Below are 25,309 nucleotides of genomic sequence, written 5' to 3' on the forward strand. Positions count from 1 at the left end.
GTCACAGAGTAAGTGACCTGCGCGTTTTCCTGGCTGTCAGGATCATGTGCAGTCAGTGAGAAGATAGAGGCCCCTCTTAGGTTATTTTCTGGGATGTAGGCTGAGTAGGAGGCATGAGAGAAAGTAGGAGGGTTGTCGTTAGTGTCTGCTACAATCAAGGTGATGTAAGTTTCAGCAGACAGAGGTGGTGTTCCTAGATCTGAGGCTGTCACTGTGATATTGTAAGTAGAGACTTTTTCGCGGTCCAAATATTTCCATGTCACCAACCTGTAATAATTATCGATCGACTTTTCTAATTTAAAAGGTAAACCATCATGCGTATAGCAAACAACTTGACCATTCTTCCCCGAGTCTCGGTCATGCACATTCAAGAAGGCAATTACTGTACCAGGAGGAGAATTTTCCAACACTGGGCTGACCAGAGAGGTAACGGCGACTTCCGGCCTGTTGTCGTTGACATCTTCCACCGTGATGATCACTTTGGTCCTCCCCAGAAGGGCCCCCACGTCCTCGGCCTGGATTTCCATCTCATACGAAGAACATTCTTCATAATCTAGATTTTGTGCCACTGAGATTTCCCCCGTGTCTTCATGAAGATGGAATAATGGAGATTGCTTTTCATTGATTTTCCGGAATTTGTACACTACTTTTCCGTTGGCTCCCTCATCGGGGTCACTAGCTCTTACCGTGAGCAGCAGGGTCCCCGGGGGCACGTTCTCCAGGACTTTCACTTGGTAAAGTGGTTGAGCAAACACCGGGGCATTGTCGTTGGTATCCAACACTGTCACCTGGATGCGCACGGTGCTGGAGCGGGGAGGGTGGCCGCCATCGGAGGCGGTGAGGACCAGGTGGTGATTGGCCGCCTCCTCCCGGTCCAGGGCGCGCTCGAGCACCAGCTCCGGGCTCAGGGTTCCATGCTTTGTGGTTTGCACATGGAGGGAGAAGTGGAGGCTGGGGCTGAGCTGGTAGCTCTGCAGGGAGTTGGCGCCCACGTCCGCGTCTGCAGCTTCGGGGAGAGGGAAGCGCGCGCCGGGGGCCGCGATTTCATTGATTTTCACTTCCAGATATTCAACATGGAATTTGGGATTATTGTCATTAATATCAGTTATCTCGATCTCTATCCCAAATAGCTTTCCTTTATCCTCCACGAGGATGTTAATACTCACCAGGCAGCGCGCGCTCTGGGCGCAGAGCTCCTCGCGGTCGATCCTGCCCGCCGTCACCAAGCCGCCGCTGCGCGCGTCCAGAGAGAAAAGCTGCGCCCGACCTCGGGAGACGATGCGCACCCCGCGCTGCGCCAGCGCCCCGGGCTCCAGCCCCAGGTCCCGGGAGAGGTTCCCCACGAAGGAGCCGGTGTTGGTCTCTTCTGGCACCGAGTAGCGGATCTGTCCCGTCCCGATCTCCCCCAGGCTCCCCAGCAGCGCGAGCAGCAGCAGCAGCTGGCGGTGTCCTCGGCGCGTCTTGGAATCCGCCATTGTTCTGTTTACAGAATCCTTTCCGAATCTCCCCGGGGCTTGTGTATCCTGTTAGCCTTTGGGCGGAGGTTAGGGAAAGCGGGAGATCCCCAGATTTAGGGGCAGAATTCTGCTGCAGCCCAGCGCTTGGTCTGTGGACTCTGTGTCTGTGAGCCCCGGGAATCCGACAGCCTTTGGGTGGCATTTGTTTCACAGGTGAACAGCGGCACTTAGAGTCCTAATCTGTTACTGCACCGAGATGCACACAGATTTGAAATACTCTGCTGGATGAGCAAAATACTGATCTTTTTATTACTATGTTTTGAATTTATTTAATTTGCTCCTAAGTCCATATTTTAAAAGAAACTGCCAAGGAGTGTGAGATGTATTGAAGACCTTATAAAAGGATAAAGAATGAACAGATTTGGGGGTTGGCATTAAACGACTCACTTTTCTGGAATACGTTTGCTCCTCTAAACACATATGCCAGATTTATTCCCCATTATGCCATAAGACTTTTATGGCAACATTATACACTCAGTAAGAACTGCAGTCTTCATTTGAACTCGTTTTTAAAGTGAAAGATGATTGACTTGAAGTTGTTTTATTTAAGCTAAGGAATCATTATAGTAGTTTCGTTTCCCCCAAGACTGGGGGAAAAGAAAGAAAGAAAAAAATTAACATTCTAAAACCTTGACAGGAAGATTGCATTTATAACTTAAGTGACTTTTTTGTATGTATGCTGTGTGTGTACACATGTGCATGTGTGTACACTCCTAGGTTACAACTCAGGACCTCATACCTGCTAGGCAGATACTCTACCACTGGGTCATACCTCTTCAGGTTTCATCAGAGATTATCTTATTAAAAAAACACACCTTTGTAGTTTAAAATAAAACACTTGAAACTGTGGATAGACATCAACCACAAGCAAATCTCCCCTCCACCCTTTTCACCAATGAGAGATTTCATTTTAAAGAAGACTATTTTTAAAAGGTAGATGTATATTGTAAAGATTATTTAAGCTCCTTGAATATTTTTGTCAAAAGAGCAGCAGAAACAGTGCATTATCATGAAAAGATCAAACAATAAACGCCACTACAAAAATCTCTCAGCAGTTTTCAAATTGGCCATTAACCTAAGTAGTTGCTAAAGGATACTTAACTGTGTGTGTGTGTGTGTGTGTGTGTGTGTGTGTGTGTGTGTGTGTTGGTATTGGTGCTTGAATTCTGGTCCTCTACCACTTGAGTCATGCCTCAAGTTAAAATAGCCTTTTGCTAATTAATTGGAGATAAGAGTCTCTGGGACTTTGTCTGCCCTGGCTGGATTTGAACAATGATTCTGAGATCTCAGCTTCCTGGGTAGATAGAATGATAGGCATGAGACCCTGGTGCTGGGTTTTAACTGAGATCCTTTAAATGACTGACACAGTACACTGTTGTGCAAATTAGACTGGAAATTTTGTCTAAAAATTCAGAGAAGATTATTTGTCTCCTAGAGGTAGTAGAAGGATTAGAAGGCCTCTAGATATATTTGCTCAGGGTTGTAAAAAGACAATTAAAATTATATATTAGGAATGTGAGAAAGGTGCTCAAAAAATCCATTCTTTGTTTCTTTGATAGAAGAGCCTACTGAATGACCTTCAATATAGATTAATCCTGAAAACCCTGTGTTATGAGCAAGAAAAATCTGTTTTTCAGCTAAAGACATAGCTACTAAACTAGAAAGACAGCCAACCAATTGGGGAAAGATCTTCACCAGCAAAGCAATAGACAGAGGCCTAAAATCCATCATCTACAGAGAACTCAAGAAACTAAGCCCTTCCAAATCTAATAAACCAATCACTAAATGGGCAAGGGAGCTAAAGAGAGACTTCACCGAAAAAGAAATAAAAATGGCAAAGAAACATATGAGAAAATGTTCAACATCCCTGGCAGTAAAGGAAATGCAAATAAAAACAACCCTGAGATATCACCTTACCCCAGTCAGGATGGCCTATACTCTGAACTCAGGCAACAACAAATGCTGGAGGGGATGAAGAAAAAGAAGAACCCTACTTCACTGCTGGTGGGATTGTAAATTAGTACAACCACTCTGGAGAACAGTCTGGAGGTTCCTCAAAAAACTCAGCACAGACATACCCAGCCATACCACTCCTAGGCATCTATTCTGAGCAACAGGATCCAGGATATGACAAGGACACCTGCACATCCATGTTTATCGCTGTAGAGTTCACAATAGCCAAGATATGGAAACAACCCAGATGCCCCACTAAAGATGAATGGATCAAAAAATGTGGTACCTGTACACAATGGAATTCTACACAGCTATTAGAAATGATAATAATGGCATTCACAGGGAAATGGATAGGTCTAGAACAAACCATGTTTTTCATCTTTTTTTTTTTTTTTGCCTGTTCTGGGGCTGTTCTGAACTTAGGACCAGGGTGCTATCTCTGAGCTTCGTTTTGCCTATGGATAGCCCTCTACTACTTGAGCCACAGTGCCACTTTCAGCCTTTTCTGTTTATGTGGTACAGAGGAATAGAACCCAGGGCTTCATGCATGCTAGGCAAGCACTCTACCACTAAGCCACATTCCCAGCCCTGTTTTTGATATTTTGATGGACCTTGTGATAGGGAAATGATCACACACACACACACACATGCTACATAAAAATTACAAAAAGTCCATGGAGAAACCGTTTTAGATATCTTATTCTAGGAACGTTTGGAAAAAAGCAGAGAGAAACAAAACAGCAGATTAGTATAGAAGCTATACCAGTTAACTTAGCAAAAAAACCAAAAAAGAGCCTAATCTTAGTTGAACTTCTTTTGCTTTAAAAGCTTATTTACATGGCTTTTTAATTTTATTTTTATTGGTCACAGGGCCTGGGTGCTGTCGCTGAGCTTTTCTGCTCAAGGCTAGCATGCTACTACTTTGAGCCACCGTTCCACCTGTGGTTTTCTGGTGGTTCATTGGAGATAAAAGTCTCATGTACTTTCTTGCCTGGACTGGCTTTGAACTGTAATGCTCAGATTTCAGCCTCCTGAGTAGCTAGGATTACAAGTGTGAGCTGCCCTAACCCAACTTACATGGCTATTTTAGTCTTTAGACTATGTCCGAGTTGCAAAAGGTATTGGTCATATACATAATTGCCAGGAACAAGAAATTTGTGGAAGGAAATCTCTTTAGCTTCTTAGAAGAGCCAATAACAATGTATAAAAATCACACATTCATTGCTTTATAAATCTATAGGGAATACACCTATCAGCTACAGAATTGTTTCCACATTCTCTGAAGAGTTGTATGAGTGCGTGCTCTCTCTCTCTCCACCCCCCTCCCCTTGGCTTGAAGTCAGGGCGTGGTTACTGACCCTCAGCTTTTTCACAAGGCTAGCACTCTACTATTTGAGCCACAGCCTCACATCCAGCTTTTTGTTGGTTATTTGGAGATAACACTTTCATGGACTTGCTTGTCTGGGCTAGCTTTGAATGCCAATCCTTAGATTTCAGCCTCCTGAGTAGCTAGGATTACAGGCGGGTACTCTACCATTCAAATCACAGCTCCACATCCGGCTTTCTGGTGGTTAGTTGGAGATGAGTGTCATGGACTTTTCTGCCTGGGCAAGCTTTGAATTGAGATCCTCAGATCTTAGCCTTTTGAGTTGCCAGGATTTCAGGCACAAGCCACCAGTGCCCCAGTCAAGTATGAAAGCTTTTTATTAACTATAACTTTTTTTTGTGGTTATTGCCAGGGATCAAATCAGGGCAACCTAGCATGCTAAGTGAGTACTTACCACTTAGCTCCACCGCTAGCTCTATGCTACAATTTCTGTAAGATAACGCATGAGATCTGAAAGTCATGAATTTTCCTGTGAATATGGAGAACTGTATAGGCAAAACAAAAGGTATGCTTTAAAGGAAACTCATCTGATGGGAAGCTGGCTCCTTGGAATTACAAAGTAGAAACAGGCCCCAGATGACTCACAAAAATACTTGCCCTGAACTCAGTAGCTCATTACATTCTAGAAAAATGAAACTCTATTTTCTGTGACTGTGCAACTCACAGATTATAAGAATAGGCAAAGTTCGCTCACTGTCGTTAGAGGAAACCACGGATCCAGACTTGGAACGGGGATCATGCCGAAAACAACTCAGGACTTGGGGCGAGAGGCAGGTGGTAGGCTCAGAGCAATTGCCACGGTCACCACAAGGAGGGATGGCACTGGGATCAAACCCAAAGAGGCAACGAGGTAAACCTGAAGTTCACCTTGAGGGTGGGTGGGCGCAGAGTGGTCACAGAAGTCTCGGCGCGGGGTAGAGCACGCGCGGCGCGTTGTCGTTGCGGTTGTCCACCAGCACGCCACAGGCTGGCGTTGGCGCGCAGCGGGGGCGAGCCCGGGTAGCGTGCCTGAGTGGTGAGCTGGAGCAGTTCAGTGAGCTCACCGATACTCGGGATCCCAAGTCGCTGGCCATGATGGAATAAGAGACTTGGCCATTGGGACCCATGTCAAGGTCAGAGGCAATGACCTGAGCAAAGGAAGCTCCAGGTGGGTTGTTCTCAGCCACATGGACCACGTAGGAGGCCTGTCTGAAAACCAGACCATTGCCATTTGCGTGTGTAAGGTGACAGGTGAGGTAGAGGAGAGGGGTAGTGTACCCCGTCAGTAGCTGTGGGGGTGTTGTGCTCTGGGTTCTGCTCACCGTCTAGAACCCTGTCACTAATATATATATATATATATATATATATATAATATATATATATAGTATTGTATATATGTGTGATATATATACTTCTTGAGTAAGAGATTATTTTATGTGGAACATCACTCTCTAATGTACAAATAACTTCCCCATTGTGTCCAGAATCCTTGTCACAGATTTTAAGCAAAGCAATGTATTTGGAGATCAGAATCCTCCATGACTAGGTCAGGTAGAGATTGGGAGATCAGTTCTGGGACCTTGTCATTTCATCTATCTCCACCGTACATTGTGTAATCATCCCTCCACTATTCCTTGCTTCCAAAACCAGAGAATACTTTTAAATTTCTCCATTCAGGTCAAAACGAGTGATCCATCCGGACACCTTCTCTGAAAGAGGAAGTGATCTCAGAACGGCTGCCTTCAGCCTGATCAGCGCAGTCACCCCAGCCAGGTGGTTTTGGGGCCGATCCTTCCCCGAAGGCTTACTCCGTGTACGTCGTGGCTGAAGACTGCAGGGTTATCATTGGCCTCAGTGACTAGGACCTGTATCTGTGCAGTGCTGCTGAGCGGTGGAGCCCCAGATCCAAAGCAGTGACGGTCAAGTGGTAGTTATTCGTTTTCTCCTGATCTAAAGGTGTCTTCAATACCATTTCAGGGTACTGGCTGTCGTCTGATTTCTTCTCTTTACAAGTGAGAAACGATCGTTGGGACTGAACTGGTAATTCTGAAGTGAGTTGGTTCCAACATCTACGTCCTTGGCAGATCCTAAGATTACTTGTGCCCTGGGCTGTGTGGTTGAAGGAAACCTGTGAGAATTTTGTCATGCGGTCATTAATGTCCAAGACCGCCACAGCCACGTGATAAAAGTTCAATGGGTTTTCAGCCACAGCTTCAAATTCCAGAGCACAAAGTGGCCTCTTCCCGCCCAGGGCTGCCCTGTCCAGCCTGTGGCTTCTCACCAGCAGCTCGGCAAAGCCAGCAGGAGGGGAAAGAGCCCTGGGTGTCGCTGCTCCCCAGCCATCTTGTCCATCTTGTTCCCAGGGGCTTGCTCCCCAGCATGGAGACTCCGAATTACGCGTGACTTTACTTCCAGTGTCAGTCCATGAAAAGATCCTTTCTTTTGCTGTGGAGAAGCCATGTAAAGACTGGCGCTTGCGAGTCAGATCCTGGAGTTTCAGGAAGCGCGGTGGGGCTGCGCGGGGAAGAGGGAGCGCGCCCAGCTCTCCACTTTGGCCAACAGCGGCTCCCGGAGTCCACACCAGGAAACGACCCTTCCTGCTGTTTCGGTTTAATCACTAGGGTAATTATAGTTGCCTATACAAACTATTTCGTGGCTGCTATATACTTAATAGTATTTAAAATCGTAGACTTGGAAATTACTCAATACACAGATTCCTGTATTCTAGGGACATTACGTAAATACGTGTTCGTTGACATCGTTATGTCCAATTGCAAATACATACCAGTGACATAGAGATGACTACAGCACAGACTTGGACTGAACCATCATTTTCGCCTCCCCAAAGCACCAACAATGCCTAAATGTATTTTAAGCAAGTGCAGCTTATGCTTATTGATCAAAAACTATTCTTCCAAATAAGTTTCAGTGATTTCCTCACAGGAAGGTGACCTGACTCTCATTTCCTTATCCTTCATAAAGAAATGATGTAGCCTGAAGTTAGTTCATTCTTTCCCCATGACACAGTCATTACCCTGGTTACAAAATGGAAGACCAATCTTCAGAGTTACCAGGAAGTAGTATTATGACTTGTAGCACAAGTCACTGAGGTCTATTGAACTTGAGCACCGGTCTCTATGTCTGAACTTCTGACTTCTGTATTGGGAAAAAACGGCCCCGAAATGTATGCTTGTGAAAGCTCTGTGGCTTTAGTTTAAAAATATTTTAAAGCCCTTCGGTAAAAAATGATGGCATATTCTTTTCATTATAGTTGAAAATCATATTTATGTCAGAGAACTTTTCCTCATAAAATGTCAGTAATATTGTGATCTTCCCAAGTGATTGTACATCTGAACACTGCAGAATGAATGACCTACATACACTGTTGTCCTACTGTGCAGTTCCTTATATGCAAGATACAGCCAAACAAAATGCAACATTAGAAAAATTAGCCTTGTAATTAACACTCAGAGTTCTATGAATCAAAATTACCTTGTAATTTACCTTTACAGATGAAAATCATGAGATGTTCAAGCTTACTAAAATACTATACAATATGGAAGCAGTTAATCCTCAAACTGGGTTATTTCTAACTGAATATTTTAGCAGATCCAATAAGTGAAACTGACTACTTGTCTTAGGTTTGAGTACATAGATAGTGGTTTCATACAGCAGCTTTCCAATATCCTACTTTAAAAGCCCACAGATACCACATGAACGTACATGTAAAATAGCCTATTGGAATTCTGTGTTAGGGTATGTAACTGTCATAACACTTGAAATGACTTATTGGATTTGTTGTTGCCTGTCCTGGGCCTTGAAGTCAGGGCCTGGAAGCTGTTCCTGAGCTTTTTTAGCACAAGGATAGCACTCTACCTGAGCCACAGCCACATTCTGGCTTTTTTGGGTGGTTGGTTAGAGGTAAGAGTCTAAAGGACTTTCCTGCCTGGATACAGGTTTTGAATGTTGGTCCTCAGACCTCAGCTTCCTGCGTAGCTAGATGACTTGTTACATTTTTTTGAGATAGGCTCTCACTGTGGAGCCATGGTTAGACTCACAACACGTAACCCCTGTTCCTCAGCCTCCTTTGGTGATGAGATCACAGGTGTGGGCCCTAATAGTTAAATTGAAATAACATTTTATTTGACCCATATAATTTGGCCTACAACCATTCGTATAGCACAGGATGCCTTGTCTGTCTTTGATATAGAGCTTAGTGAAGGTCAACACATTTCATTGTTGAGCTGCCAATCTAATCTTCTAGAAGAGTCCCAACATTAATAGATATTTGTGCTATAAATTATGGATAACCCCCCCACAGGTTTGAGGGCTACCAAACAGGTACAAAAAAGTAGAAGCAGAACACAGATAATAACAATTTAGATGGAACCATCATCTAGAACCTTTCATAAATGTGAATCCTAAAGAGAACCCAGAAAAGGGCAGCTAAAGTGTATTTTATTCCTGTTAATCCAGCACAGTGGAAAACCTCAACATTATATTTTCACTTAGAAAATGCTTGAATTAAGGTACCCACATAAAGGCAGGAGAAAGATACAAAAATGTGATAACCTACTAATTTACAATCTTCCCGACCAGGCACCAGTGGCTCATGCCTATAATCCTAGCCACCCAGGAGGCTCAAAGCCTCTGGTTCAAAGCCAGCTCAGGCAAGAACATCTGCGAAACTCTTTTCTCCCATTAACCACCAGAAAACCGTAAGTGGAGTTGTGAGTAGAGAGCTAGTCTTGAGCTAAAATGCTAAGGATAGCACCCAGGCCCTGAGCTCAATCCCCAACACTGGCGTGCGCGCGCGCACACACACACACACTAATCTTGACCACAGATTTTCACTAACAAAATGAGACCACAACCTATGTTAAAGTAGCACCACTGAAATAAAACTATTTTTAAACCCTTGTCTTCAAAATCCTTACTTTCAAATAGGAGACTTTTTTTTTATACAAAGGAGAATTATTGTAAGAAAAATAGATAATGGAAGAATAAAACTTACCTGACTACTGGGGGCTTCACCCTTACACTCAGGAAAATCTATAGGTGTTATCAAAGAATCATTTTTCTCACAGCTATCTTGGCTGATGAGTGTATCCACATAGTTGGGTTGGGGGAAGATGATATGGCTCCTCCCAGAGTCTGCAGTGAGGGAAATCTCATGGGAATAGGTCTGCAGGAAAGCCTGAACCCCATCGACACCTACAAAGTGTGAGGCAGGAACATCGTCCAACCCACCACCTGCGACCTGTAGCAGGTGTGACTTGTGCCAGCACCGCTGAAGTCTGAGCGCCATCAGCACAATGACAAAGACAAGGAAAACACAGGAGACAGTAGCCACTGCCACTACCAGGTAGAGCGTGAGGTCTGACTTATCAAGGTCTGCTGGTGTACTGATGCTGCCCAGGTCGGCCAGGACCTCCGGGATGCTGTCGGCCACGGCGATGGTGAGCGTGACGGTGGCCGAGAGGGGCGGCTGGCCGTGGTCCTGCACCGCCACCACGAGGCTCTGCTTGAGCGCGTCTCTGTCCAGCAGGGCCCGCGCCGTGCGCACCTCACCCGTGTGCAGCCCCACCGTGAAGAGCCCCGGCTCGCTGGCCTTGAGCAGGCGGTAGGACAGCCAGGCGTTCTGTCCTGAGTCTTTGTCCACGGCCACCACCTTGGTCACCAGGTATCCCGGCTCTGCAGAGCGAGGAGCTAGCTCCACACCAGTAGAACCATCAGTTGGGGGTGCCGGGTACAGGATCTCAGGTGCATTGTCATTCTGGTCCAGAATGAACAGGCTTAGTGACACGTTGCTGCTGAGAGGTGGGTCCCCACTGTCGTGAGCAGTCACCCTCAGTTGTAGGTTACTAAAGTGCTCATAGTCGAACGATTGAAGCGCATACAGAGCGCCAGTGTCAGAGTTGATGGAGACATAGGAGGACAGAGGCGCCCCTTGGATGGTGTCCTCATTCAGGGCGTAAGTGACCTGGGCATTCTTGTCACTGTCGGGGTCATGGGCGCTCACTGCGAAGATGGAGGCTCCTCTAGGGTTATTCTCAGGGATGTAGATAGAGTAAGAAGAGTGAGGGAAGGTGGGTGGGTTGTCGTTGGTGTCTGCCACGTGTATGGATATGTGTGCCTCAGTAGACAGCGAAGGAGACCCGCCGTCTGTGGCTTTCACGGTGATGTTGTACACGGAGAGAGTTTCCCGATCCAGGATTTTTGCTGTGACCAATCTGTAATAATTATCTATTGATCTTTCTAGCTTAAAGGGCAGACTTTCCGGAAGAGTGCAGCTTACCTCGCCATTCTTCCCAGAATCCCTGTCTTGGAGGTGGAAAAGAGCAACTACGGTCCCAGGAGGCGTGTCTTCGGGGATTGAACTGCTTACCGACGTGACAGTCACTTCTGGAGCATTGTCATTCACGTCTAAAACTGTGATCAGTACTTTTGCCTTAGTCAGACTTCCAGGGCCATCCTGAGCCTGAACTTCCATTTCGTAGAAGCGGGATTCCTCGTAATCCAGGACTTGTAAAGTTGACAATTCTCCTGAAATCGAGTTCAGGTGGAAGGTCTGTAAAATTTTGGGGGTTATTTCCCGAAAGGAGTATGTCACTTCTCCATTGAATCCCTCATCGGGGTCCACTGCACTCACTGTGAGGAGTCTCGTGCCCACTGGCACATTCTCGGGGACAGTCGCTTGGTACTGGGGCAGAGAGAAGAGCGGCGTGTGGTCATTCACGTCCACCACTGTGACCTGGATGCTGGCAGTGCCGGATAGGGGCGGGTCCCCTCCATCGTACGCAGTGAGGACCAGGTGGTGAACCGCCTCTTCCTCCCGGTCCAGCACCTGCTCCAGCACAAGCTCTGGGTATTTAGCTCCATCGTCCCCACTTTGCACAACCAGGGAGAAGTGACGATTGGGACTGAGCTGGTACCCCTGGACCGAGTTGGTGCCCACATCGGAATCTCCAGCCTCATTTAGGGGAAACCGCGTGCCAGGGGCTGTATTCTCCATTACTTTCACGTTTATTTCTTTTGTCAGGAACCTAGGAGCGTTGTCATTAACATCCGTTATTTCCACTTCTATAGGGTAAAGACTCATTTTGTCTCCCATTAACACATTAAAGGTCACGAGGCAGCGCGCGCTCTGGGCGCAGAGCTCCTCGCGGTCGATCCTGCCCGCGGTCACCAAGCCGCCGCTGCGCGCGCTCAGAGAGAAAAGCTGCGTCCTACCTTTGGAGACGATGCGGACGCCGCGCTCCGCCAGCTCCCGGGGCTCCAGTCCCAGGTCCCTGGAGATGTTCCCCACGAAAGACCCTCGATCTGTCTCCTCGGGCACGGAGTAGAGAATCTGCCCCGCCCAGCATTCCCTCCAGGTCCCCAGGAGGAAGGAGAGCAGCACGAGCGCTCCGTAGTCCCGGGCCCGCTGCGGAGTCGCCATCGTCCTGGGGATCTGGATGTTGGACTCGGTGCGTTCGCGGGGGCCCCCACTCCCCTTCCTGGGAACAGCCGCCAGGAATCCCGCAGCACCGAGGCTGGAGCGCGGTGCCGCTCGGAAGAGGGCTTCTCTAGTCTTTCCCTTCTTTGTGCTGCGGAACTCGGTGGTTAGCAGATCTTTTTCCCCCCGCGTTGGTGAACAGCGGCGCTCAGAGTCCTAACCAAGTTACTGCACCGCACGGAAGCAAAGCTAACGGCACAGACAATTGTTTTACCCTTCAAAATTCTCGTTTACTTAAATTTTAATCACATATATCTAAGGGCACTGTTAAAATACATTTTAAGACAACTGAATCAACGCAGTATTTGAAAATCCAAGATAATTTTCTTTAAAAAAATCGTTGAGTTGCAACTTTGAAGTTAATTTCCCAGGTGCAGACTCATTTCCTTGCCCATAAAGAGATGCCAACCATTGTAGGTTAAAAAAAGGTAAACGTTAAATATATATTAAATATATATAAATATATATTTATTCCATAAATAACACACTTGTCTAAACTATATAAATAACTTCATTATTTTGAATATTCAAGTTTTCTGAGTTATTCTACAATATAAACTTATTGTTGTTGTTATGATGGTTCTAGGATTTGAACTCATGGCCTGGGCATTGTCCCTGAACTTCATTTTGCTTAAGGCTAGTGCTCTACCACTTGAGCCACACCTCTACTTCCAGATCTTTTGGTTGTTAATTGGAGATAAGTGTTATGAACTTTCCTTCCCTGGCTGGCTTTGAATTATGATCCTCAGATCTCAGCCTCCTGACTAGGATTATAGGCATGAACCACTGTTGCTGGGCTCACAATTTAAAATTACTAAAGATCTGTACTACATCTACACTATAGATACTATACAGGTAACACAAGTTTAATGAACACAACACAATCTTATATTGAGGTAATTGCACAGTTTCAAAGACAGCATGTTATTATTAAGTTATTAAGAAGAATTCTAACCTTCATTTGCTCCCCTGAAAATGGAAGGTGTATTTGGTTTCCCTGGCATTGAGTTAATTATCTTCATTATTTTCTTTATGAAACATTTTTCTGTTGAGGAACTACTTCTTTGAAATTCAGCTTAGGTTTTATTCTTTAGCAAAGATGTAGGTATTTTGTTTTCCACAATGGTTCTGTAATTTTATTCTTTTTCCTTTGACCACTGCCACCTCAACAAAAGTTTTATTGGAAATAGATAGTTTACAGTGATAAAACAGCTCAGTTAAGTTGGTAGATATTTTTTTCCTGATGTTTCAAAATTCAATATATAGTGAGTAGAGCAAAGAGCCTAGGTAATTTCTGTGATTGCTGGAATATTTAACCGTGAATAAATGACTGTTGTGAGAATAGAATCTTTTTTTTTTTTGGGTGCTAGTACTGGGCCTGGGAACTATTTATTAGCTCTTTTGCTCAAGGTTGACACTCTACTACTTGAGTTACAGCACTCCACTTGTGGCTTTTTGCTGGTGGTTACTTGGAGGTAAAAGTCTCACCGACTTTCCTATTCATGCTGATTTCAAACCACAATCCTCAGATCTCAGCCTCCTGATTATCTAGGGTTACAAGTGTGAGCCACCTGCACCTGTTTTTTTCTGTCAGTGAAAATTTTTAGCTATATGCATTCATAAACCTGGAATAAATAGTTCCATAATAAATGTGGAAATGCAAATATCATCATAGTGACATAGGAAAACATGTACTACTCTTATTCTATCTTAAAATGTCAACAACCTGGGCCTGGAAGGACATACCTATAGCTCCCACACTTAGAAATACATGTAGTAGGATCATGAACTTGAAGACAGCCTATGCTACATAATAAGACCCTATCTCAAAATAAAAAAGATGAAAGAAGCGAACCCTCAAATTTTTTTCAGTGGTAGGTTTTGAACCCAGGGTTTCAAGCAAAGTTAGCAAGTCCATTGTTATCTGTCTGTCTGTTTTTCAACCCAAGGCCTTAAGCATGTTTGGAAAGTACAATGCTACTTAACTATACCTTCAAATTCACAATATTATCTTTACAAATACTAACAGATTGCAAAGAAAAATTTCATATACTTTCTTTTTTTTTTTTTTTTTTTTTTTTGGCCAGTCCTGGGGCTTGGACTCAGGGCCTGAGCACTGTCCCTGGCTTCTTCCCGCTCAAGGCTAGCACTCTGCCACTTGAGCCACAGCGCCGCTTCTGGCCGTTTTCTGTATATGTGGTGCTGGGGAATCGAACCTAGGGCCTCATGTATATGAGGCAGGCACTCTTGCCACTAGGCTATATCCCCAGCCCTCATATACTTTCAATAAATCTCCTCAATTATGTTTTTCTTACACATGCATATAAATTTAAGTAGCCAGTGCACTCTATTGTCAGATGGCATAGTCTAATTCAACACTGAAAAACAATATTCTTGGCTATAATGCAGTCGAATTATTCATTAAATTGAGAATCTCCTATGCTTCCTTAGTTTCATGACCATTCATTTCCTTCTCTTCCACACTTCTCCTCCTCCTCATTCTTTTTTTTCGAGGTAGGGACTAGCTATGCAGCTGAAGCTGTCCTTGAACAATCCGTCTGCCTCTACCTCCTGAGTCTTGGAATGATAGGTGTGAATCACAATGCCCAGCACTTTATATTCCCCCCTTCTTCCTCCCTCCCTCCCTTCACTTTTTAAACTTTCCTTCTTTCCTCCTTTCTTTTATTCTTCTTTCCCTCCCTTCTTTTCTTCCTTCCTCTATCTCATCCTTTCTTCTCTCTTTAGAGAAGAAAGGCTCAGGCTGGCCTTGAACTTGTGATCCTCCTGCTTCAGTCTCCTGAGTGCTGGGATTGTAGTTATGTACCATCACACTCCACTAATCATCACCAATTTACTTTTGAAAGTGTCAACTATTGAATCTTCTACCTCTTTAGCAGTCCATTTTCTATTAGAACAACCTTGACAATGAAAGACTTCACTGTTTTCTGCTCAACAAGCCACAATTGTATTTACAACTTTGGGCAATTATGAACTCTCTAAATTATGATTTCCCCAAATCATAATGTCTCTTTATTTTAAATATTTGGATATAGAATTTCTATATGACAGAAGTCTTACTTTACCAGGATTAAAAATGCTACATGATTTACATTTTTATTTTTATTGTTTTACTTTTCTTAGTCATGGGGCTTAGACTCAGGTCCTGGGCTCTGCCCCTGAGATCTTTTGCTTGTGGCTACTGCTCTACCACTTTGAGTCACAGCACCAGTTCCAGTTTTCTGGTGGTTTATTGAAGATTAGAATCTCTTGGACTTATCCTGCCCCGGCTGGCTTTGAATAGTGACTATCAGATCTCAGCCTCCTGAGTAGCTAAGATTACAGGTGTGACCTCTGGCACTCAGCTTTATTTACATTTTCAGTTGAGCTCTATTAACATTCCTTCCTCCATCTACCAGTCAGACATATACTTCTAGAAGTATTTCCTATAAGTTGCCACTACTGAACATGTTTAAAATTCATTCTCTTATCAAATACTATCAAACTTATAATATGTAGAAGAGAATACCAGGCACTTACACATTTATTTAACAATGTGAGAATAATGGCAGTCCCAACCAATATTTGTTACACTGACTTATATTTAAAAATATTTCATAAAAGGTTTCATTTTTTCCAGAATTGTGTAATATAGATGAGGCAAGTTCATCTAATTTTATTTTAAATAAACTGTAGAGATTTTGACTATCTAAATTGAATAAAGTTAGTTCTGAGAATTATACTCAAGTCTTTAAAGACCAACATCCAGGTATTCTATTATAGATTTCAGAAATTATTTTTAAGACTCTAATTTCTAATAACTAGTTCCAATAATTAAATTAAAGAGGGTAAATCTCCATTATTTTAGAAAATATTTGCAATTTTCAGATAATGCTGAGAATAAAATAAGATTTCTTATTTAGTAGATGTTGCAATTCAAGGTTATTTCAAATTAGGAGAAAGAGATGGTGGAGTGGCTCAAAGTGCTAGATTACTGGCCTAAAAAGTATGAGGCCCTGAGTTCAAACCCCAGTTCCCAAAATAGCAAGCTTCTAAATTTGAAAAGAAAAGATTTCACAAGTGTCACAGTGTAGGAAAAAGTATCCTAAGAAGTGATATATACAAAAATAAGGGCACAGAACATTTTCCAGGAAGAGAAGGTCTAAAAAAATATAGAGATTACATTCTTAAGATTTTATGAAAAATCAAGATAGCTAAGACTTAAAAGAGATCTACTGATATGAAGGAAAAGAATCAGAATTATATTGCATTGGCTTCTCACTGCTGGGACAAAGTACCCGAGAAAAATAAATTTAAAGGAAAAAGGGCTTATGGTTTTAGAGGGTTTTAGTTCATGGTTGACTCATTCCATTGCTGTTAGGCAGAAAACCAGGGCCCAGAGGTAGAGCAAAGCTGCTCACCTCACGATGGCAGGCATGCAGAGAGAGAAAGAGCACACCTTCCAAGAGCATGTCCCTAGTAACTAACTTTCTCCACTTAGGCTCTACTTCCCAGCATTTACACCACCTCCCAATAGTGCATTCAATTATGATCCCACAAATGTATTACTCCATCGATAAGATCAATTTCCAAAAGCCTTGTCTCTAAACACTGTTTGCGTCCGGGTCCAAGCCTACACGAGTCTCTGGGACACCATAAGACACATGATTCCCTCCAAGAGACTGAGAAAACTTAACATAGATCAAGTAGCATTTAAAAAAAACAATAAAAGACACGACCTCACCTGAGCAGAGGAGTTTTCCTCTTTACAAAAACTTGAATCCTCCTGTATCAACAGAGGCTCGTTCTTCTCACAGCCCTCCTGGCTGATGAGCGTGTGGGCATAGTTGGGCTGGGGGAAGATGAGGTGGCTCTTCCTAGAGTCAGCAGTGAGGGAGACTTCATGGGAATAGGTCTGTAGGAAGGCCTGAACCCCCTCTACACCCACAAAGTGTGAAGTGGGTACACTTGAAAACCCTTCACCGGGAACTTTCAGCAAGCTAGACTTGTGCCAGCGTCGCAGTCTGAACACCAGCAGCACCACGACAAAGGCGAGGAAGATGCAAGAAACAGCGGCTACGGCCACCACCAGATAGAGTGTAAGATCTGAAGCATCAGGATTGTTTGGGGGCTCCAGGCTCCCCAAATCAGCCAGGACATCAGGGATGCTGTCAGCCACAGCCACAGTGAGCGTGACGGTGGCCGAGAGGGGCGGCTGGCCGTGGTCCTGCACCGCCACCACGAGGCTCTGCTTGAGCGCGTCTCTGTCCAGCAGGGCCCGCGCCGTGCGCACCTCACCCGTGTGCAGCCCCACCGTGAAGAGCCCCGGCTCGCTGGCCTTGAGCAGGCGGTAGGACAGCCAGGCGTTCTGCCCTGAGTCCCTGTCCACGGCCACCACCTTGGTCACCAGGTATCCCGGCTCTGCAGAGCGAGGCGCCAGCTCCACACCCGTGGAACCATCCGTGGGGAGGGTGGGGTAGAGGATCTCAGGCGCATTGTCATTCTGGTCCAGAATGAACAGGCTTAGTGACACATTGCTGCTGAGGGGTGGGTTTCCTCTGTCGCTGGCAGTCACCAGCAAGTGCAAGTCTCTAAACTCTTCATAGTCAAAGGAGCACAATGCATACAGGACACCGGTGTTGGGGTTGATGGAGAGGTAGGAGGACAAAGGTGCACCCTGGAGGGTTTCTTTGGCTAGGGAGTAGATGACTTGTGCATTTTCCTCACTGTCAGGGTCAAGTGCCTTCAAGGAGAAGATGGAGGTTCCTTTAGGGTTGTTCTCAGGGACATAGACAGAGTAAGTTGAGTGGGAGAAAATGGGTGGGTTGTCATTAGTGTCTGCCACAGTGAAGAAGATGAGCTTTTCTGTAGACAGAGGTGGTGTTCCTTTGTCTGTGGCTGTCACTGTGATGTTATAGAGAGACACCTGTTCCCGGTCTAGAATTGAATTTGTCACTAATCGATAATAGTTGTCTACTGATCTTTCCAAATCAAATGGGAGATTTCTGGAGATGGAGCATGTTACCTGACCGTTCAGACCAGAGTCTCGATCATAAACTTGAAAAAGAGCGACCACTGTTCCTGGAGGTGCATTTTCAGCAATGGTTCTGCTTCCAGAGGTAATGACCACTTCCGGTTCATTATCATTCACATCCAAGATGGTTATTAATACTTTTGCTCTGTCTTGAAGACCTGGCTGATCTCGGGCTTCAACATCCAGCTCATAAAAACTGCATTCCTCATAGTCTAGCGTTGCAGAAACAGAAATTTCTCCAGTCAAAGGATTCAAGTGGAAAATCTGTGAGATCTTTCCAAAGGAGTACGTGACTTCTGCATGGATGCCTTCATCCTGGTCCGTGGCGTTCACTGACAACACCGGTGTACCTACAGGCAGATTTTCGGGAACACTCACACGATAGATAGACTGGGTAAACACCGGAGCATTGTCATTCGCATCTAAGACAGTCACCAGGATCTGTGCCATGCTTGAGCGGACGGGATCACCACCGTCCATGGCGGTGAGGACCAGGTGGTAGGTGGCTTCCACCTCCCGGTCCAGGGCATGCTCGAGGATCAGCTCTGGGTACTTGGGCCCCTGGGCTTGGCTTTGCACATCCACTGAGAAATGACTGTTACTGCTGAGCCTGAAGCTCTGAAGAGAGTTCATTCCAACGTCCGGGTCATAGACCTCCATTAGCAGAAAACGAGAGGATGGAGCTGAGTTTTCAAGGATTTTTACTTCCAATTCTTCCCTTAAGAACCGGGGTGCATTGTCATTAACATCTAATATTTCCACTTCCACGGGAAAAAGGTTCAGTTTGTCCTCCATCAGGATGTTAAGGCTCAGGAGGCAGCGCGCGCTCTGGGCGCAGAGCTCCTCGCGGTCGATCCTGCCCGCCGTCACCAAGCCGCCGCGCGCGCTCAGCGCGAACAGCTGCGCCCCACCTCTGGAGACGACGCGGACTTTGTGCTCGGCCAGCTCCTTGGCTTGTATTCCCAAGTCCTTGGTGATGTTCCCCACCAAGGAGCCTTTCTCTAATTCCTCGGGAATGGAGTAGCGGATCTGCCCAGCGGCGGCCCCCCACAGCAGCCCCGGGAGAGTGAAAAGCAAGAGCAGCTCACCGCGGGGCGGGCGTCCCTGCAGGGCGGCCATGGCTGGGCGGTGACAGCCTTCGTCCCTGGGATGGCTGGCGAGCAGGCAGCGCAGGGTCCCCTCGACCCCCGCGTTGCAGCACTAGCGGTCAAGGTCCTGGTGGAATGGGGGGCCAGGCGCGAGCCCTGTCAGGTCAGAATGCCTCCGCAGCTTTGGTGTCTGATCTGCTTTGTGGCTGGACCATTCGTCCCAGGTTTATTTTGATTTTCTTGCCCAGGTTAGTGAACAGCGACACTTAGAGTCCTAAGTTGATACTGCACCGCTTTGTAAAACCATACATTTTTATTTCTGTTAAATTTGCGATCATATTGATATATATATATTTTTCCCCCCAACAGAGTGAAATATTTACAAGTAAAAAATATGTAAGAATAATTTTTAGTGCCCCTCAAATTTTCCACTTACTTTTTGGTGGGAAATCAGGATCTTAGTTGATGGGGAAATTACAGTTTTCTCTTGAATTACTGCACTTCATCAGCATTCACGTTCAGTTTTTAATAAAGACAGCAACAATCATAAACACATATTGAACCAATCTGCTACAATGCCAGTTACCATGATCCTTAGAGTCACTATTTGTTTTTATTAACACATTAGGAATTGTTCTGAGGTATTTTTATATGTTCATACTTAAGACTATGTAAAACATACTTAATGTTTTTTTTCTATAAGATTGGCTACATTGAAACCTTGATTATAAACAGCTGCCTACAAATAGTGCGATACACCACTGTATTAAAATGTTTATAAGTATATAGTTTTAGTATTAACCAATATTTAAAACTATCACAAAGATAACTACAGCACACATAAACCTGCCAAGAATGTTGGAGCCTCATATTATACACGGGAAAAAAAGAAATAAAACTGAAGTTAGAGCATTTTAACCTCTATACTTTTCATTTCTAAATTAATGAGTTGAAGCCTAATTAAATTTATGGAGAAGAGACTTAAAGAAGCTAATTTTTTGTACATTGAAATAGAAGTCATATTTGGATTGTTATTGGCATTTTCAAACGAAGCAGTTTCATCACATAGAAGCTCTGTGATGGAGTATTTGGGGATTTATACTGATATGTGCACACACATTTGCTGGTCTTTTTTGGGTATGTGTATACGGGTCCTGGAGTTTGATCTCAGGGCCTGGACATGGACCCTGAGCTTTTGTGTTCAAGGCTTGTGCTCTACCACTTGAGCTACAATTCCATTTCTGGATTTTTGGCATTTAATTGGAGATAACAGGCTCTTGGACTTTCCTACCCAGGCTGGCTTTGGACTGGGATCCCCAGATCTCAGTGTTTAGAATAGTTAGGATTACAGGTGTGAGTCATCAATGCTTAGCTGTATTGAGAACTTTTACCTGGGTATATTGGAGGAAGGTGAGGAAGCACATACATTGTAAGAACAAGGCAGAGTCTCTTCATTGTAGTTGGGAAGAACTTTGAACACCTCACTACAGAATTCCAGTGAAAATGAAAGTAACCTCCAAAAGACAAGATAGAGGAATCTCAAGGGCACAAAGAAATAGCCAGAACCACTGCAAAGAGGAAGGTGACAGACATCAAGGCCAAGGATTTACCTTGGGTGTCAGAGAACACTGTTGTCACTGGGTGAATCTCACCGGTGCACAGTCCTGGACAGAAGAGTCCAGAATCAGTGACATGTAGGCCTGAAGTAGGATGTAGTTAAATGTTCGCTACCACTACCTTGGCGATTAGGTGGCTGATGGAAAGCCCATGCGGTATCAAAGATCTCAGACTCCCTTGGACCCCAAGCACTAGGTAGATACAGCGTCTGTGGTGTATTGTCATTCCAGTCGCCCACTTGTATTACAGTCATCCACTAGCACATGCAGGAGCAAAGTTGCTAGAAGGCTTGCTTCGTGACCCCCTCCCCCACCGACCTGTGCATGCGTGGTTCCAGGTTGCTGGCTGTGATGGAGTAGAGACCTTGGCCTTTGAGTCCCAGGTCAGAATCAGAGGCACACTGGTTTGAGTGATGGAGGCTTCAGGAGGGCTGTTCTCAGCCATGTGGATCCTGTAGGAAGTCTGGTGGACAATCAGAGCTGGTCTTTGACACCAGTGATATACAAGGTGAAGCTTGTGTTGGAGAAGAGTGGCAGATCATCTTGATGAATTGCTGTGTACTCTTGGATCTGTTTTTCATATAGGATTCCATCTGTTGTCAGTCTATATGTCTGTTTTATATCTTGACCTATGTGTGTGTGTGTGTGTGTGAGTGCGTGTGAGCGTGTGTGTGCATGAGCATGTGCTCAAACTGGGTTTGAACTCACCACGGCGCCCTCTCCCTTGGCTTTTTTGATCACACTACCACTTGACCAAAAACTCCTGGATTTTTGCTGGTTAGTTGGAGATAAGAGTCTCACAGGCTTTCATGCCCAGGGTTGACTTTGAACCAAGATCCTCAGATTTCAGCCTCCTGAGTAGCTTGGATTACAGGCATCAGTCACTGTTGTCCAGACTTCTTGTGCTATTTTCAATGGGAATTTGCCTTTTACTTGACACAATTTCTGCATTAAGTCCAGAATCCAGACATTGTGGTTTGAACAGAGTGAACATCAGTCCACAGCTCAACATCTTCTTGTTGCGATTCAGAATCCAGTGCAAACTTCAAGGACAATCTTGTTTTCACTTAAATTATGTTTGCATTTTTACCACATGCAATGTGACTTCAGCAGTTCTTTGCTTCCACCTCAGTTGTGAAGGTTTTCTTCCTGTATCAATTCCAGTCTTCCACAACTGGTGAGATTCCATCTTACAGTCCAACTTGAACAGCTGTCCCACGATCTTATCAATATTGATGGAGGAATAGGTGATCTCAGCATGAATGGTCAGTGGCCATTACTCTTATGACTGAGGAGCAGACAGGTTTTCCAAAACACTGACCCTGGGTGAACAGTCGGGCCTTATCATACACATCTACAACAATTACTGTCATCTGCATGGTGCAATTCCTGGAAGGTTGTCCCTGTTCCCAGCCATGAGGAACAAGTAGTGGGAGGTAGGACTTCTCTTCCCTGTCTAGAGGTTTCAGTACTAGCTCTGGGTAGCTACAGCTATCTGGGTTTTCCTTTTGAATCAAAGATATATGTGGATTCAAGCTGAGGTAGTTTGGCTACAATGAATTGATACCTACAAAGCCATTCTTCTCTGCCTCTATTCCTACTTCCAGTAGATTCCTACTTCCAGTAGGACAAATACAGCACAAGGCCCAGAACCTTGACAAAGTTCCTCACCAGAGGGTTCCTGACCAGCTTTTTAGGAAAAACCTAGTGAATCTGCTCCCAGGCAGAACAAAGGATGGCAAGCGGGTAAAGGAATGATACTGGCCTGGCCAGGCCTCAGCTGTGCCAGGCCTCTTCTGAAGGAGTTTCCCATCTCATTCTATTCTGATTCCCAGTACAGTGGTTCCAAGAATTCTCTGAATAGGAGAACAATACTTGCTTTGCTTTTGGCAGTGAGTTCTCTACCTCAGGCAGCTCAAGTGAGGCTGGTAGATTCTGCAATGTCTAGAGGAGCTGATCAACTCTTCGACCTACCAAGAGCGGCCCCTAGTGCCTCGGCTCTAGAACTGCAGCAGTGCAGATGGCTCCAAATCAGGAGACGGGTGGAAGAAATTTCTAAGTCTACTAATAATGAAACTACATCCTTCAGTTTTATAGAGATTTAAAAAAAAAACATTAAGAATGCTTGGTTTACATGGAGTGTGGCTACACTTCTTTGAATTTAAGTTTCGTATGTGTGTGTATATGCTAGTGTTGGTGCTCAAACTCATGGACTGAGCATTGTCCCTGAGCATTTTTTTTTTGCTCAAGGCTAGTTAGTGCTCTCCTACTTAATACGCAGCTCCAATTCTGGCTCTTTGGTAGTTAGTTGGAGATAAAGTCTCATGGATTTTCCTGCCCTGGCTGACTTCAAATCCTTCAATCCTCAGATCTCAGCTTCCTGAATAGCTAGGATTACAGGCATGAGTGACTAGCATACAGCCTGAACTTGAACTTCATCCTTGCAAGTCAGATCAAGTATTCTTTACTCTTCAGAGAGCAGAGATAAACTTGCTCGTGGCTATATTGGCATCTTCCTGTTTTTAGTCTTCATTTTCATAAAATCTCAGTAGAGTTGAATAACCAATAAATTACTAAGTAGAAATGCCTCCAAATGGTAAAAAGTGTTGGTGACTGCTGATGCAGTATAAAGATTCTTGAAATAGCAGCTGATGTATATTGTCATTTCACTTTCTTTTCTTCTAGCTTATAAAAGCTGTAATCTTGTAGGTCTTATTTCTATCCTGTTTCACTTTCTGAAAATACCATCTTTTTAATTTCTTGATCCAGGGTCTCATCATGTGGCTGAGGCTGGCAGCAAGCTCAAGATCCTTCTGCCTTCGCCTCTCACGTGCAAAGGTTAGAGGCATGCATGAAAATATTATCTTTACCATCTTCATTCCTCAAAGATAAGCAAGGAGATTGAAGATTGATGGTCCTTCTAAAAAGAAGTCTTTCCCTTAGTTTCCATGTGTTTATTTTTTATTAAATGAATATGGATGAAAAAATATTTCACATGTGTTCTTCAATACTTCCCAAGTAGCTTAACAATTATGAGTTACACGGTCTTGTGCAATGGAGTATGAGTTCTCATAATTATATATCCTAAGTTTAGGAGTTTAAATTTGCATTTTCTTGGTCCTAGGTTACTATCTGATCATCTATAAACTTTTTTTGAAGTACTACTGGGGCTTAAACTCAGGGCTTCCATTTGTCAAACAGATGCTCTACAACTAGAGCCACACCTCCAGTCCCATCTAGATACATTTTAATTGAGGTTTTTCTCTTGCAAATAGCATGCTTATTTCCATGTTTCTGACAGGTATTTTACAGTTGATTTTTGTCCCAGTATTGAGACTTAAACTCAGAACTTGGGCGCTGTTCTTTAGCTTTTTCACTCAAGGAAGCGCTCTACCACTTGAGCTAATGCACTACTTCTGGGTTTTTGCTGGTTAATTAGAGATAAGAGTTTCATGAACTTTCCTGCCCAGGCTGGCTTGGAACCCCAATCCTCAGATCTCAGCCTCCTGAGTAGCTGGAACTATAGGCGTGAGACACCAGTGCCTGGCTTGTTTCCCAGTTTCAATTACATTTCCAAATTAGAAAATCTTCATGAACTCAGTATCTTCAATGTCTGCAATATGTTGTTATTCGAAAGCGTGGCAGGTGTGCAGCACTATGATCTTGCTTTAGAATGGGAAAGCAATGAGGCTTCTTAAACCATTCATTGTGTTCAGGGTTCTAGACAGCCATTCAATTACCATCTTTATTTTATACAAACGTAAAAAATTGCATTCACTTTGGTAGCACATACACTAAGATTGGAATGATACAGCGAAGAATGGTATCCCCCTGTGCAGGATGATACCCAAACTCACAAGGTGTTCTAAAATTTTTGTTTATTTTTGCTTTCATTACTTTTGGGTGGGCAAAGGGTGGGACAGTGCAGAAAGAGAGGGAGGAAAGGTGAACAAATTCAATCATGCCACTCAGTCTACACTATGTGGAAATGACCTATGCAACTTGTGGGCAGGGAATGGAGGTGGAAATTGGGGGGAAGTAAAGAAAGGGGCGACATTGTCCAAAAAGAGAAATGTACTCATTACCTGACTTGTGAAATGATAAACCATCTGTACAACACTTTAGTAATAACAATAAAATTACTTTAAAAGTTGAATCTAGACTGCTCTAAAATATATTCAAGAAAAGTACCTTTCCATCATTTTATGAATACATTAATTTCTATACAAAAATTATCTTG

The 25,309-nt window shown here is 44.3% G+C and overlaps 1 protein-coding gene and 1 non-coding gene across 9 annotated transcripts in view; one reads left to right on the forward strand and one right to left on the reverse strand.

Annotated features, from left to right (window-relative positions):
- LOC125339773 (protocadherin gamma-C4) overlaps nucleotides 1-25,309 on the reverse strand; it is a 365,900-nt gene that overhangs the window by 102,204 nt on the left and 238,387 nt on the right. Inside the window, exons 1-2 of one of the 8 annotated variants that reach the window (XM_048331027.1) lie at nucleotides 17,490-19,755; nucleotides 9,851-10,267 (exon numbers count right to left, since the gene is read on the reverse strand). The exons of 3 other annotated variants lie outside the window; for them this stretch is intronic. In XM_048331027.1, the coding sequence (XP_048186984.1) occupies nucleotides 9,851-10,267; nucleotides 17,490-19,484 (2,412 nt within the window). In that variant the 5' untranslated portion in view covers nucleotides 19,485-19,755. Of the gene's footprint in view, nucleotides 2,086-9,850; nucleotides 10,268-11,134; nucleotides 12,701-17,075; nucleotides 19,756-25,309 lie in introns of those variants that run through there. 4 more of the 8 variants (XM_048331028.1, XM_048331031.1, XM_048331022.1 and 1 more) reach the window with 4 other exon arrangements.
- Nucleotides 24,840-24,944, forward strand: LOC125340240. Its single transcript, XR_007208722.1, has one exon. It is a non-coding gene; the product is annotated as a U6 spliceosomal RNA (small nuclear RNA).

Source organism: Perognathus longimembris, chromosome 22, assembly GCF_023159225.1.
Source record: "Perognathus longimembris pacificus isolate PPM17 chromosome 22, ASM2315922v1, whole genome shotgun sequence".
Lineage (NCBI taxonomy): Eukaryota > Metazoa > Chordata > Mammalia > Rodentia > Heteromyidae > Perognathus > Perognathus longimembris.